At 32.9% G+C, this 16,243-nt stretch overlaps 1 protein-coding gene across 9 annotated transcripts in view; it reads left to right on the top strand.

The window, feature by feature from the left end:
• The window catches only part of SPATA17 (spermatogenesis associated 17), a 180,665-nt gene that overhangs the window by 23,095 nt on the left and 141,327 nt on the right, over positions 1 to 16,243 (top strand). For all 9 annotated transcript variants that reach the window (XR_014881915.1, XR_014881910.1, XR_014881914.1 and 6 more), the window contains one exon: positions 13,871 to 13,994. Coding sequence is in view for 2 of the 9 variants with exons in the window: in XM_031552359.2 (XP_031408219.2) it covers positions 13,871 to 13,994 (124 nt within the window). In the remaining 7 variants the exon portion in view is untranslated. The remainder of the gene's footprint in view (positions 1 to 13,870; positions 13,995 to 16,243) is intronic.

The raw sequence follows: 16,243 nt of genomic DNA, 5'->3' as shown, positions 1-16,243 counted from the left end.
TGGTTGCATACATAAATGTATTAAAATTAATTCGATTATTTCTCATTAAAATTACTATATTTCATGTTGAGGAAAAATACTTTGTTTTGAAGCATTCTTAAAGCTTTAGCATTTCTGAGACTTGGCAAAATTGTTACAAAGGGAAATATGCCAAAAGCAATTAGCATAGACTGTAAGTCCATATGATATGTTAGAATTTTGTTTTATGTGAAGCTGTTTCCAATCAATGATAAGAAAATGGACATCACAAAAATTAGCATGCTAGTGCCATTGTATCAAAATAATTTATGGATAACATCAGTTGTCCAACTGCTTGATTAACTTACAGTTCTCTGTCTAAGGTTATCTGCACACTGGCCTTTAAACTACAGTAAAGCAACTTTGCTGTATGTCAGGTGTGCAACTGGAGATAAGATTTTGGGATGTAGTGCTCCTTTTGCTGATGAATGGCACCATTTAGTTTTTTCCTACGTATACGACTCAGTAAGATAGCACTATCAGGAAACTAGCAAAGCGTTGGCAAAGTACTGGTGTATGGAGTTCCTTTATAATCAAGGCAGGTAGTTTAGTCTTTGCTATGGAATAAGCACCGACTCACATATAGCAGACTAAGACCAGAGTCTAGTTTTAGCAAGTATCATAATGTATGTAAGCATTGTTAACTCATGAATTTCACACACTGAGAAGATTCACACCAATTTTTTTCTCTTTTCTTGTTGGCTCTTGTAGTGAAAGTGACCCTTGAGTGTGGCCCTTGTGTTTGACTTTCATCTAAGTTAGACTAGATGTTCTATCAGCAGATTTAGAATCACAGTAATCATTAAAGCTTCTTCAGATAATGCCAAGGAAACAGATAATGCTAAATGATAAAAATCACTTAGTTGGTAATACATATATTTACAAATCCTTTATGCAGTCTAATTATTTCATAATCTTATTGAACAGTGAAATATGGTACTGTTGTATGTTGCTGGTTGTCTAATCCAATGTTCTGCAAATATGCTTGATCTCGTAGCATGGAAAAAAAATAAGAGTATTGGGTTATCTTGGTTACCGGAGCATTTCTGAGTTTTACTTACTTTTAACATGAGAAACACTTTGCTTCTTAAAACTTTTGAGGTATTGCTGTTTTCCACAAAGAGGGCTTGAAATAAATCATCTGTTGTCATACTAATATGAAGAGAACTTGTTCAGCCTCCATCTGTCTGATCCTTTCTGATAAAGATAAGTCCAGGTGCTGGCTATTTTCTCAAGTGTCAAAGTATTTTGAAGAATGCATATATTGTCTTATAATTCAATTAAAATGTTCCTCCTCATTGACTGCAGAAGCAATTGATTCTGTAGTCTATTTTCAATTAGTGCCAAAGCCTTTCAGACAGCTCCTTCGAGTTCTTAAAACAATAAAAAACTCATTTTTGTAATGTTGTCTTTCACTTTATGCTTAATTATCTAATTTATCTTTAACCCATCTTCTTTTTCTTGTCTTCGAAGATATCTAAAGGAAACAGATTATAGTTTTTAAGTTATTTGCCTGTAATTAGAATTTTCTGAATGTAAACATATCCTGTCAGCTTTCTCTGGGAGCCATAGAAACAGAGATGAGTGCCAAATATGCTTTCTTTCATTTGAATATTAATTTTGAGTGATAGTTTCTGTAACTTGAGCCATCTATGCCTTTTCTAGAGAATTTTAGTTGTAACTGCTAGATGTGATAAGAAACATGGAACTAGAATCACTGAAGTTGTTCTTTGTGATTTGATCTAGTTTCCTGTGAACGATATCAAGATGTGTGCACTAACTTAAGTGGGAATTAGACCAGAGAAAAGCTTTAAGAGAATCATTTTAAAGTGTTAAATCTAGTTAGATTATCTACAGTCATGTATATTGTTATTGCTGTTCCTTCTTAAGTGTGTTGTCCATAAATCTATCTTTCAGCGCAGTTTCAGAGCATTAAAAAAATCCATGAAAAGTTAGCCCATTTTCAGGTCTTCCCTTTGCCTACCTTTATGGATATTAACACAGTTGCACATACGCATATGATTTTATACAACATATGTGCTTATATTCCTATAGGCTTTCAATAATGCATTTTGCCAACCAAGGCTTTTTAGATTAAGTTTTTTCTTTTTAGTTTGGTCATGAAATTGAACTGGCTAAAGCTATAAAACAAGCAATATCTTGTTTTAACTGCATAGGAAAATAATTTCTGATTGCAGATAGATACACCTCAGGCGTGTCTTATTCTATATAAATCTCTCTTGAGCAAGTGGTATTTTAGCCAGTTCTGTGTAATATAGAACAACTTCTTCAGATAAACCTGAATAATCTAGGTAATGTAAGTAATTGGTTCGACTGTACTCTTTAAAAATACGAAGGCTGTTTTTTCTCATGTATTTTTGTATAGCTGTAAACTCACTATTTGGATTAAGAGGTTAAATATTAAGCTTTATTTCACCTATATCCAAAGCAAAGTTTTTAATCTGAGTTTGTAGAAAGAAATTTTAGGTACTGACATTCAGTCATTGAACTGCATTTATTTTGAACTAGGTGTCTTAAAATTACTGAAATTTTATAAAACATTTTCTATAGATCTACTAATCCTAGAATTTCATATTGTCCTACAAAGACAGGCTTCATGGTTTTATGTTTTGACTGAAGCAGTGTCTTTGCTGTAAAATAAGTAGAAAAGGGGAAGAGGTACAGTTTCATTAAGCTCTAACATATCATCGACTGTCAGGTAGGTCTTGTTATGCTGTCCATCCTCATTTAACTATCCCACAAGATCTCTTAATGAAGTTAAGCCCCAAGTTCACTCCAGTAATTCTGTGGCAAGAGTTTGTGCAATGTAACAATTCATCACTTGTCAGGAAGGCACTTTTAGTTTATACATTTAATAAGGGCATCCTCTAGCTTGGTTAATTAGAAGTGAACAGTTTGCATATTTACTAAATGCGGAGTGTCATTGCCACCACGGCCTATTGCCTACATGAATTATTTCTCTATCTGCAATAAACAGCTGGGTAATTATTACTGCCATAATCAGATAAATTCCCTCTGTAAGGCTTTTCTTACATGGCAATTCTTTGAACTCATCCAAAGCTGAACAAAATTTATGAACTCCAGCAGCTAGGCCACTTTTTCATAGTCTAGTGTCCCTGTTCCCTATTTCAAGGACATGTAGAATACTATAAATATTGTGTAAATTAGGAGCATAAATATGATTACCTAAAGATTACATATTAATAAACTTGATTTTCAAAATACAATTTTCAGTTTGTAACTGATTAAATTATAGCAGTTCTAGTTTTATCTAATTGTAGAGACATGACAGGTCATCTATATACAGGCTATACTCAGTTATCAGGGAAGAGCTCTACCACTTGAAGACTAAGGACTCTTGAGAAAGTGTATCAATATTTTTTCATGCACATTTTGGAGAACTAGAAATGTCATATGTTTATGAAACTAGAAAAATGACATTTTATATGCCATTTACTGAACTTATTTAAGGCAGTACATTTGTCACTAAAAAAAAGGTGGTTCTTTTGGTTTGCAACTTTCAGCTTAATAATGAAGCACGAAATTTAAATGTGTGAATTTGTTACCTTAGAAAATCACACATTTTGTTTACTAAAGCAATCTGTGTACAAATGGCTAAGTAACTAATCTTGTTCTACATTGTCCAAGTAGTCCATCTTGTTCTACTGATGGTCAAGTTTGATTTTTTTTTTTCTTCTAATGATGCTCAGAAACTCTTCTGCTCTGAATCAGATGGTCTAGTCTAAATTCAGATCCATCAACTTCATATCTATCAACAACAATTTTATAACAATATTTATTTTAGTCCAGTAACCTTTGGTTAAACACAGTCTAGTTTGATTTGATATCTCCAAATGATGGAAAATACCATTTGTATTCTACTGCAAAAGTTAATTATCTTATGTCCCATATGTCTCTGCTAAATTGCTTTAATTTCTTCTTCAAACCAATGTTTCTTTTTATATCCTCCTTTGGTAGACTGAAAACTCATTTAATATCCAAAATCCGTACATTAATATAGCCACTTTTTTGTTTTCTGTTTGATAAAGAAATAAAAATATCCAACATTTTTATTCTGATGGATTGTCAGTTTGTATATTAATTTATATACCTTTTCGTCACAGGGTCATAGAAAATCTTCAGCTCTGTGAGTCCTACTCGTAATACCCCTCTACAAGACATAGTATACTTCCTCATACTGGGAGCATGACTTTTTTTAAGCTGTGTAAACCATTTCCCTATTGTTATCCTCCTTTCAAATTCCTCATACTCTTCACCTTGTAGGGATAATTACATGAATCCATTAAGCTGTTTATCCTTGACAGTGAAGCTAAATCCCAGTTCTTTTACCTTGAACTTCACGGTTCCTGCTGTCTTCAAAACAAACCAGCAAGAGAGTGTTTAACAAAAGCAAGATTTTCAACCTTTATTTCTCCAATTAGGCTATTCTTTTATTGTCCAATTTACTAGCTTATTGAAAACATTCACAGCTTCTTCTAACAGACTAATCTGATCTTCCAGGTGCATGACGCCCAAAGTGATCCAGTACTCATTAGCCTGCTTGTACTTAGTGGTTGGAGGCCTCACCACCATTCACCTTTGGACTTATTTACTCAAGGAAGGATGTAGTACTCCAAGTAATAAATTATATGCTTAGGTATAGACAATAAAATCTAAACATCAGATGTACTCCTTAGGCATGAATAATAGATGCTGAGTGTCTCATAACCTAAAAATGTCTGATTTTTGAGATCTTGATTACATAACATTTTCAATATATTCTAGCATTTCTGAATAATTGGGATCTAGCTGATAATTTCATATTGCTAATTAGCCACTGCTTTGAATTGTGCTGCATATGAGTAGTACTTCAGTACTTAAAAATATTAGATCTCTCCTAAAATGACTGCATCTGTGTTATCTTTCATAGTGTTTTACACTTTATAATAATTGACATCACAGATGCTCAGGTGGCAACACAAACTGTATACACAAATTTATTTGGGAATTTGAGAAAGCCATCAGGTACAGTGAAAATCATTAGAGTGTTGTGAGATTTGGCATTAGTGCTGTGCTCTACATAGCGGGTCAATATATAAAAGCTCTCTCTGCCTTGCCATTATAAGACTTATTTAATGTGAAAAATGTATACCAAACATATGCAGACTTTAAATATCAAAGTAAGTAAAAAATGTGAATCAGTCAGTAGGCTTTTCAGTCAAATCGTTGCTTAAAACCTTGAGAAGGAAAATCAACTTAGCTGATGACCTTTAGAAGTTATAATATGTTTTTAGTGATTTAAAATCAACCTATATGTTGCCAAGTACCATATATTAAGGTAAAAGAAATATATACATGTATATATTGTCCTGCACTGCAGCAGAAAGGTAACAGCTTAAAAGAGTGTGTACTTGTATCAGGACAACTTAGCTGCAACTGCATAGCATAGCAGTGTGCTTTCCTGTTGTTATTACTGTGCAGATGGTAGCATGCACAGTCTGCTGGAAATTGCACTGCCAAAAAATAACAGATACTTTCATATTATATTCACTGAGAACTTTCATTGGTAGCTGGCTATCTTTAGACATTTTCATTCATTTGTTGCAGGAAAAATTAAGAACTTGACAGCTCTCTTAGCAGCTTAGCCCTGACACTGTGCTAGAAATGACCACTTCTGCTGAACTTCCATTAGAATAATTTGTGTGTCAGAGCTGTGTAATCCATTCAGGACCAAATCAGCTTTGTTACCCCTAATTACTAATTTCACTATTTAGACTAATCAGGCTGATTTTTCATGACAAGCACCCACTTGAAAAAAGAATGCCTGCCATAGCTTGCTTCTACCTGTTACAGTTAGCTGTATTAGCATAAAACTGAGCAGAAATAAAGTTGAAACAGGATACTTGGATACAGTTCCTCAATCAGTGGAAAATTCAGTACTGTTGATATTCTTATCCCTCATCCATAATGGGTATGTTTATAACTTTAAATCAAAATAGTTAAGCTAACAAAACTTCAGTGTTTAAATCATGCCTTTTGCAAGAAATGTTTTTCAACTACATGACATTTTAAGCTGCTAATGAGTAGGAATTAGAATCAGCCTAAGGATTTGTATACACAAGGAAAAATTTTTAGACCAGTATGTTAATTTTACATATTTCCAGAAAGTTAAATAATTTAGTAGTTTTTAAATATGTGTATGGAAAAACCCTATATGAGTTGAAACGTTACTTAGAAGATTCTGTGTAATGAATTAAGGAAAACATTCCCTTTTTAATTATAAAGTGGCTATGTTACGAGTAACTTCAAAAGCCATTGCACTCTGTTGAGTAACTGTGCTGCAGTTAAAATTGGAAGGATAAGAAGGGTACATCAGTCTGTTCTTTCCTATCAGCTGATACATGCTGTGTCCTGATCTCCTGATCTGCACAAAGTGTTCATTCACTGTATGCCCTTCACTGCTATGTTCATCTCATTTCCTACACAGCATATTGATCACACTGTGGACTTTGACAGTTGAACTGGTATGTCGCCTAATTCCATTGGTACACTGTGTGATTAAAGAAAGGTGGGCAGAATGTGTTCTGCTGTGCACAGATGATAATGGGATTTTAAGGTGTAACAATTTTTTTCTTTAAAATTAATAATTACAGAATCCATTGGATGTTTTTGCTTTTGTTTGTTATTTTTATTAGTTTCCTGTTCACTGCACTGCAATGACAAACCAGTTACAGTCCTCCATATTTTGAAGAGACACATCACTGTTAAGTTGTCAAACAGGTTGATATAATTAGTTTTGTGATAGGTGTTTATTGGACCTCATAGCCCTAATAACTGTCCTAATACCTCCTCAGAATTGACATTGACCCTGCTCTCTGAATCTGTAAAATTTCTAAATCCCAATTAGAATTTCTGAAAACTAATCCACTCTGCCAGGTTAATGTATCCTTTGAACTTAAAATCTGTTTTAAACATCAGTATCTCTAGCTCTTCTAGACTGAAACCTTAACAAGTTCAGGATTATATTTTAATTCTAGACGAGTACACTTGTTATTCCTATAAGAAAACTCTTTCCTCTGTTTCTTCCTGAGCCACATGCTTTCTTAAAAACATATCTACATTATTAAAATTCTCCCTTCCATTTTCTCAGCCATACCGCACAGCACTGTGAATACGACATACATAATAGAATCAAAAATTGAATATCCTACAGTTTGCTGTCTCTTACATTTGTCTCTATATGTAGTCAGTTCATGGCAATTCCACCAATGCTAAGAATTTGGAAAGTATGTTCCTATTTCAAGTCTTCTTTCAAAAGGCATATCATATTTTTATTTTAACCAGATAGCTTATTTGCTGATATTTTCTTCTCGAATTATATTTTAGATATGTAAAATGCATGCTAAACTGCAAACTTTGGGTGTCTTTAGAGCTTTATTACTTCGTTCGCATAAAACAAGCTTAAATGCTACCTGCTTCAACCTCTTTGGAGCAATTCCAGGTAAGCTGGAAAGTGTTTCAGTCGAAAGGCTCCCCAGATAGTTGACTATCAGTATCATAATTTGATTGTCACTAGCCCACATTGTTTGTAAACTGTTTGTACGAGGTTGGTAATTTCCATAATCACCTGTGAGAAAATACCCACTGATTCAATGGAAATCTGACTTTCTCTTTACATCTCCATTCAGCACTCTTCAATAACCTTCAGCCATTTGTTTACTATCACTAGATCTCCAGGAATACTATTAGTGTGGATTTCTCCTTTTCCTTGATCCTCTAAAAACAGAAAGGAGTGGAATGACATGTTTACAGAATGGTCATGAGGACATTCAGGATGCAGTGTGAACACAGGTTATATTGCTGAATATTATGCTTTTGAGCATAAGGCCACATGAACAAATGGACGAGGCAGCACATACATATATAAAGGCAGCACATGCATTACAGTAATATAAGCACCCATTCTTAACAGAGAACTCTTCAGTGCTATATAAATATAATACCTTTAAATACTTACAAGTATTACTTCTTGTCTGAATCTCTTGCATAATCCATCAGTTTCCAGATGTTTGAGGGCTGTTAAAGCTATTATTTAAGCTTTTTTTTTTTAACTTTTATTTCAAACTTATAAGATGTTGAAAACTTTAGAAAGTAGTATACATCTTTATGTTGTAGTAAATCACTGCTTTAAAATACTCGCTCAACAGAATATATATATATATACACTATTTTTGCAAGATTCATGGGTCTCAGCATTGAATGTTATGTAAAACAGAGCTGAGTTGATTCTTGTTTTCAACAAAATGATCATATGCCAGAATTACTCTGACAACTAATTGAGTTTTCTCTTACTGAAAACAATGGGATTTCATCATTACAAAGAAGCAAACACCTACCCTTCTATTTAAAAAAAAAAAATGCCACAGTGCATGTGTAAACTAATGCATATATCTGCAACCAATCTGCTATAAACATTTTAATTTTATACTAGCTGAAGTCTACCTAGAAAAGTAATGATGAACTGCAGAAGCACTTTCTGGACCTTTAATCACTTTATGTTTTGTTATATTTCAAGCAAATACACTCTGAAATCCTCTGTGATTCCCAGCAGAAAGAACAGTGTTTATCATTGCATTACCAATGAGTGGTTTAAATTTCAGCTGTGTGAATAAAACTATCTGGTACATGTTTGAGAACAAATAATATACTTTTAAGAATTGGTTAATCCCAGATTTCACTGGGCAAGACTGCACAGTTGCAAACATGTCACATAATATGGCAGTACACATCATAGTAGAGAGGAGCAGGGTGTTACAGAGCCTTTCTGTTTGCTCAGTAAATCTGAACAGATTCATTCAAGTATTCTGAACTAGGCTGAGGATGATCAAGCTGTCTGACACACAACACAAGAGTAGTGTGTGTGTTCAGTTAAAATTCTGTCTTTAAAGTATAGCACTCTCTATAAACTCCCTGTACATCCTGGGCTGCTCTCTCGATGTAAACCTCATTTTTTACCCAAGTATAATAGGTAAAAGTAAAATCATATTATCACAGCAAGTCACACTGTATTCTCATATACACCAATGTAATGTCAAAGCAAGTAGCATGCAGTTGTGTACCAAAAGTGTTGTCCCACTAATTTCATTTTCAGTTCCATATTCTCTGTTTGAGGAGGGAGGATGATAGATAGTGAGGAAGGTAAAATTGATTTAGGTTTTTGCTTTTATGCTAAGATCGCCTACTGCTATTTTCCTGGAATTTTATGATTTGGAGTCTGAACTGTTTAAAATCACAATAACTTTATACTCCGAGTACTATTGATCAACTATTGATTTTCCTGGATTCTCTTTTGTTTAGTAAATATTACAATTTTATTATGGTTATCTCATCAAAGGATCACAGAATTTAAGTGGAAGTGCAAGCAGAATGCAATTGTTTGATAAAGCTAATAAATGTAGGTCAGTGTGAATTTGTAAAATGTTGCAGTTCTCTGCAGAATTATGAAAATCTGTATATTGCTGAAATCATCACTTCAAGACCTTTCCAAAAGTGCCAGGAACAATATTATGTGTGTATTTTTAACCTTTATACAGACAGCAGGAGTACTGTCAACTAAATTTGCATCTCATAGCTGGAACCAGCACTGCTGCCTACTGCATAATGAAGTATCAGAATAACAATGTTACCTTGTCATATGAAAATGTTTTATTGTCAAACTATATAAGCCAAATAATTTTGTCATTAACAAATCAATAGCTACTTTACAGATTTCTTACATGAGATCATTTTTATTTGTTTTCTTTGCACACATTGATAATTCTATGCTTGATTTCAGTTACTTGGAGTATTCTGTATTACAAAGAAAATGCACTTTATATTACCTACATATTCACTTTTTAAACAAAAAAATGCATGGTAAGCTTGTGCTAATTAACACTGATATTTTTTGGACTTGAAAAATTTTCAAGTAATAGAGAAAAAGATAAAGCACTACATTTGTGAAAACTTACACATATTTCCTCTAAAATGGTATTCCATTTTAGAAAAAAATCTGTGTGATAGAAACTCTAGTTAAATTAGGCATACAGGGGAAGCCAAATTTGTAGGAAGATACGGTAGATGATAAAAAATTTAGATATGCTTTAAGACAATGAGAAAATTATGTTAAAAATTACCAATTTTTTAATTATAAGTTAGTTTAATTATTCCAACTATGAACCATGTAAAAGACAGATTATTTGCAAAAACAAAACAAGATTACTAATTAACCTAGAACATGCTATGCATTTACAGAACCCTTTTTCTCTCAATAAATTTGATGCAAGCCAAAATATTTTTCCATATTCAATTCTCCTCCTTGAACCATGAAAGGTTCATCCTGAAACAAACCGCATCCAGAGTCTGAAAGGATAAAGTTATTGATCATGCATGTTAGCTAGTATTCCTAATATCAGATAGTCCCAAGAAAGCATTGTTTATTATCACTGATTGAACTTGAGTTATATATGAACAAAGAGAAAGCTCGGTTTAATCCAAAGATCATTTAATTTCATGGAATTTTCTATTGACTGTAATGGAGTTTGCATTTATTCTCTTCGAACCTTTAAGATTTAACTTTAAGTCTGTTTGGAAGACTAGATTTATGTCTTTAATATCACTTATGCTTATATGCCTTTTTCTATATGGTAACAGTGAAACCCACTGCACAATGAATAATGTGTTGTTCTTGAACTGCTCACATATGAAATAGTATATTCATATCCTATCACTTATTGATTTCTTGATTTTGTTGCTCCTAATCAAATTCTTTGAAAATACAATGTTATTTTCTGTTGCCTGTCAGAAGAGAATCATCCTGGGAGCTCCCATCCTCCAGTCACTATTGACTGTATATTCTGTACAACTGTACACAGCAGTATTACGGGTGATAGAAATATTGTAGCACAACTAACAAGATGTGTAGGCTGCGAATGTATACTGAAGATTATTTGTAACTGCTAAAAACAAGCAAACTTTGGAAAGATTTCTGGCACAGTGTTATTGAAGACATGATTATCTGGAAAGTATCTTAATAATTTGAATTATAGTACTCTAAAAAGATCACAAATTGTGTTGGATTTCTACAATTATTTTTTACTTTTTGTTTGATTTCGAATTAGTATTATTTTTTTATTTTTGATTTCTTTTTAATTTCATCACATGCTGACTATTAAATATTCCCTGAAAATACTCCGATAAATTCAGTTTAATGACAATGGAAAACATTTTACATCCCATTATTACTAGATCTGTAACACACATTCTAAATAACAAGGCTTCTTTTGAAATAAGTACATAAGTATCTAAGAACATGAATAGCACTAGTAATGTGTTGATGCTGAATAGTTGACTGTAATAAAAAAAACAAGAAATAGTATTAAATAAGTAAAACAGATCAGATGGTCTGATACTGAAAGTAAACTGGCTTTTTTTTTTTAAGTGATACTATATGCATTTTCTATTAATCCATTTATTTTTGATTGATTGATATAGAACAAAGAGTATCCAAGTAAAAATGCTTATGTACCTACAGGCAGTGACTCTGAAATCTGCACCTTAAGGACAAAGAAAGGTCGCCAATCTCTCCAACTCCTAGTTCTTTGTCAAAAATGGACACAGTTAATGAGGTTTGTTTGGTACAGCACAAATTCTCAGACACAGATAGAGATCCTTTCAATGGAAACAAATTTGTTTGGCTTTACCAGGTTACTTAGCGATTAATAATAGCCTTGAGATGCAGGTCAGAAAGGTCATCGTACCCGCTTGCCAACACAATCTAAAATGTGCAGCTAGTCTGGCTTTGCAGGCTTTGAGGCCCCGAAACACTATGCATAAAGTAAAACAGGCTATTTTCCAACTTCTTTTTTCATATTAATAAGCAATTTTCAAGAGAAGGGTGGCAAAATGGGGGCCATGCCACTCTAAGTAATTCATTTATTTTGCAATTTAATCTTATGTTGGAAAAAAATTACACTGCTGAAAAAGCATAGCATGGTGATTTTTAAACGTCAGTGTGCTTCATAAGTAACCTTGTATGAAATATTGTATTAGCAGCCTTTAAGAGTAAACTGCAACAAAAAATATTTCCAGAGTTTGAAAGAGACCTATACATCTTTTCTGATCTTTAATTTATTTCCTTTCCATTTTATTTTTTTCTGTTACATTTGAAATAAAATGTGTAAATAGTTAATTTTTTACTTACTGTACTTGATAAAAACTTGAAAGATAGCATGAAATAAATAACAATTCTATGCTGCAATTTCTTTTTAATAATTCACTCTTTCACATATGTTGATGAACCTTTTTAATGTTATGATAGTTCCAATATTAAGAATAGATCGGATGCACAATCTTAGACACACTTTCAGAAGTAATATGATGTTCTAGCAGAATTGTTCATAGTAGCAAACTTATTCACATGTGACAGGATTTGGATTTTGTCCTATTGCATCTTATTTAGTATCCACTGACACAAGTGTGACCATTAATGTGGGCCTCTCTAAATATGTTTTGCTGGAACATTTGAATAATCCAGATATATTAATATCTGTTTAAATATTACAAATAATGGATAAATACTGATGGTGTATTTTTCTTTTTTTTTTCTTTTCTTTTATTTTACCATATACTCAAATGCTTCAAAAAGAACCAACAAATAGAATTTACTCACCTAATTAACTTTAAAACAATGTAAATGGTTGACTGAATATATTTGGTGTCTTTGGCATGCCAATTAATTTGAACTAGCTATTTCTTAATAACAAATGTAACAAATGTTAATCAAACTAACCTTTTTTACCTGGGTCAAAAATCCATACATGTGCACTGTGCACAGTAGCACAAAATTTTGATTCTTAGAGATCACTAATTCTCTCCACTGTTTGCATAATTAATGAGAAACCTCGTTCTATGAAAGAAGTCATTGCGGTGGAAGCAATGGCCATTTTCTTTTCTAAATGTTCATTTGGAATCATGAGTTTTCCCCATTCTCTGCCAGTTGGTATTAGGTACAGTTCTTTAGTTCTTCTACAATGAAACAATGTCCTATAACCTATTGACTACGTCCTTTAGTTGACACTATTTTTGCAAACTTCTTTCATACACTGCCTCATGAGACAGTTATCTTTTTTTGTGTACCTGTACCACTGCTATCAGACTAGAGTATGAAGTGACCTGCACAAGAAACTTAATGCTATGGAAACTCCTCTTTTTAAAGACATTGCTGCATAAGAAGCTTGTATCAGTTTTCTGTGCATAAGTACTCAATTTTACAAAAGGCTCAAAGGCCTAGAAGAAAATATCAACTCTTACCCTGTGTTTACTATGCTTTTTCATGTCATGAGTTTGCAGGTAAGAAGGAGATGTCACAAAGCATTAATCGAAACTTAAGCGAACAGCTTCTGTTTTGAGACTGAAGGAACATTACTAAATTAAAATAAATTCTAGTTATAAAAAAGTCAAACGAGAATTATTCTGAAAGCAAAATATCTATAAATTTTATTTTATCAAACTATTAAAATGAGCATTGAGATATTCTTCAAATTAATAACTAAACAATATGAACTAATATACTGGTTTTGGCATTTTAATCCTATTTCTTCACAGCTATCTCCATGTAGATCCTGCTGCTGTGGAACTCAATGAACTGTGATTTTCCATTCTACTGTTGCAGTATACTGCTAATAGTTAATAGCAGAGACTATAGCAGAGACTATAAAAGGGTTAAAGTAAAATAAAACATGATCAGGTCCTTTATTATTACCACATGATTGATAGATTTATTTTATTACAGGAATGAACTCCAAGAGTACGCAGAAATGAATGAAAAGGCAAAGAAGAAGAAAGACTTAGAAAAGAAAGAAAAGGAAAAGAAATACAAAGCCCAAAAGATGCATTACCTCCTTAGCACTGAGCAGGTTGGTATACCTGTCCCTGACAGCTCATGCAAACCACTTGGGCCCCCAGCCTGACAGAGATAAACTAGCAGGCTGAATGGGACATGACTTGTTGAAAAGATATCACAAAGACACTACTTCGAGTTCAATTTAGTGCTTTTCTATAGGCAAGAGCAGGTACCATGACTATTCCACGACAGCAGCTTCATAGAGGCAGCATCAGCACTGCTGGCAGAAAGAGTCCAAGTCAGCAGTTTGATCTGCCACTGTGATAACACAACACGAAGGGCATAACCTCGCTTTAAAAACTCATTTTGACTGGCTTATTGTTGTGTTGTTGCACTTGTCAAGAACTAACAAGTTATTAAGCTGAGGAGGGATTTCATTTTTTCCCCCTTTTTAAATTGAGCTAATGCTGGGACTGGTTCTATCTTCTCTTTGTTTTCAAGACAGATTGTAAATGCAGTTTTTCTTTAAAAGCTTTTCCTAGAACTGCCTGAATCAGCTTATTTAGCATAATTGTTTTTACATAGAAATGCCTCATAAATTTTAAATATTTACTGATTAATTTGTTTTGTATTGATAAAAGTGATATATTTTTCAAGCTTTCTTATGTATGCTGCTTTGCAGACAGCATAGCCATACATGTATCTCAGACAAAATGAATATGATCGGTAATGCTTGTGCTTTTGCCTTTTGTTAGTGCTCTTTTTTAAACTTTCACATAGACCATAAGTGCCTAGTGATTGGTTTTACTTCATATGAATAAGGAATAACAGACAGTTGGGATATGCTGATGTGAACTAAATGCTTCTTTTTCTTGATTCATACTCTTTTCTTACTTTATGTATCTGATTGGTTATTTATCTATATAGATTATCTGTGTGGAAGAAGTGCAAATCCTAAGGAAAGCAAGAAAAATACCATGCCACTTAGTGGCAGAAAATTAATATTTTCTTCTGTTTGGGAATCATTTGTAATCTAAACATTACCTAAAATATATATGCATTGACTGGATATCAGTTATAAAAAAAAAAATCAATTTTCCAATAAAACATGAGTAATTTTATTAAAAAAAATAGCATGATAAAAATGCTTTTTAGTAACAGCAGAAAAAAATTCTGAATGACTTTTTTTTCTGAGGGAGTTAGTAACTGAAATTAATTCACAGTAATTAATTTCTCCAGATGTAAAACTAGAATATTAACAATTATCTGTGCATTGTTTTTTCTTTTGCTTTATACTATATTTGTGTTGGAGAAACTTATGTAAAACAAATAGATAGACATTAATGCATTAACCTGGAGCAAAAAATTGGATTTTTATTGACAATTAAGAAGCTTGCTGTCTAAAAAGATTTTAGTAAACTTAGTTCACTTCTGATAATGCTGTCTTAGCAAACTTATTGACACTTATTTAAGGAATGGCAAGAGGGGCCTTATTTCAGCCATGCACCTGGAGGTCTTCTGGTAATGGGCTGCAGTAATTATTATGATCTGATGAATTTGGGTTTTGATTTTACACAATTACATTTTCAGATTCTTTCAAAACAAAAATATACTTGATTTTGCTTGCAAAGATAACTTGTGTATACAGTGACTCAGTCTACAGAATTTTTCCTTTATCACAGAACTTTGCTTCAAGAACTATCTTTCTAAGGTAGTATTTTGAAGTATGAATGAATATAAATCAAGGGAACACCTGCAAACACCTTGAAAAACAGCAACCATCAATTTATTGTCATCAAGCTGTGTATTTAACAATTCCTCGTAATCATAAAACTTAATATCTTTCTAAGATACAGAGCAAATGATTTTGCTTCAGAATTTACTGTTTTTATGCTTTGTGCCTGGCAATTTGCTCTGAATATCCTTGCTCTTCTGACCTGACTACAAGTGCTTCTTGCTATCTTCAAAGGATAGATAACTGGATTACAGAGTAAGGTCTGTTCATTGTCTCAGTATAACCAGGCAGCAAAAATCAACACTTCTGAGTGAGTGAAGGAAATGATATCTTTTGTAATCTGGGGACATAGCAAATGAAAAGAGGAGGCTGATAAAATGGATTTATTTTAAAGTCGTGTATTAACTAAAGCCCAGTGAGTACAGATGATCTGCTAAAGTTTTTGTAGTGGTGGAGCTAAGCCACACCAGGGATCAAGGCTGCAGATACTCAAGTGAGCTATATGGACAGCATTACAAAATCTGTATCTGCAATAATAGTTTCTAATATATCCTATATATTGTGAATCTTTTTGTTTTATTGCAAGC

This window comes from Meleagris gallopavo, chromosome 2 (assembly GCF_905368555.1).
Source record: "Meleagris gallopavo chromosome 2, MGAL_WU_HG_1.1, whole genome shotgun sequence".
NCBI lineage: Eukaryota > Metazoa > Chordata > Aves > Galliformes > Phasianidae > Meleagris > Meleagris gallopavo.
This window is presented reverse-complemented; position numbering and strand designations above follow the sequence as displayed.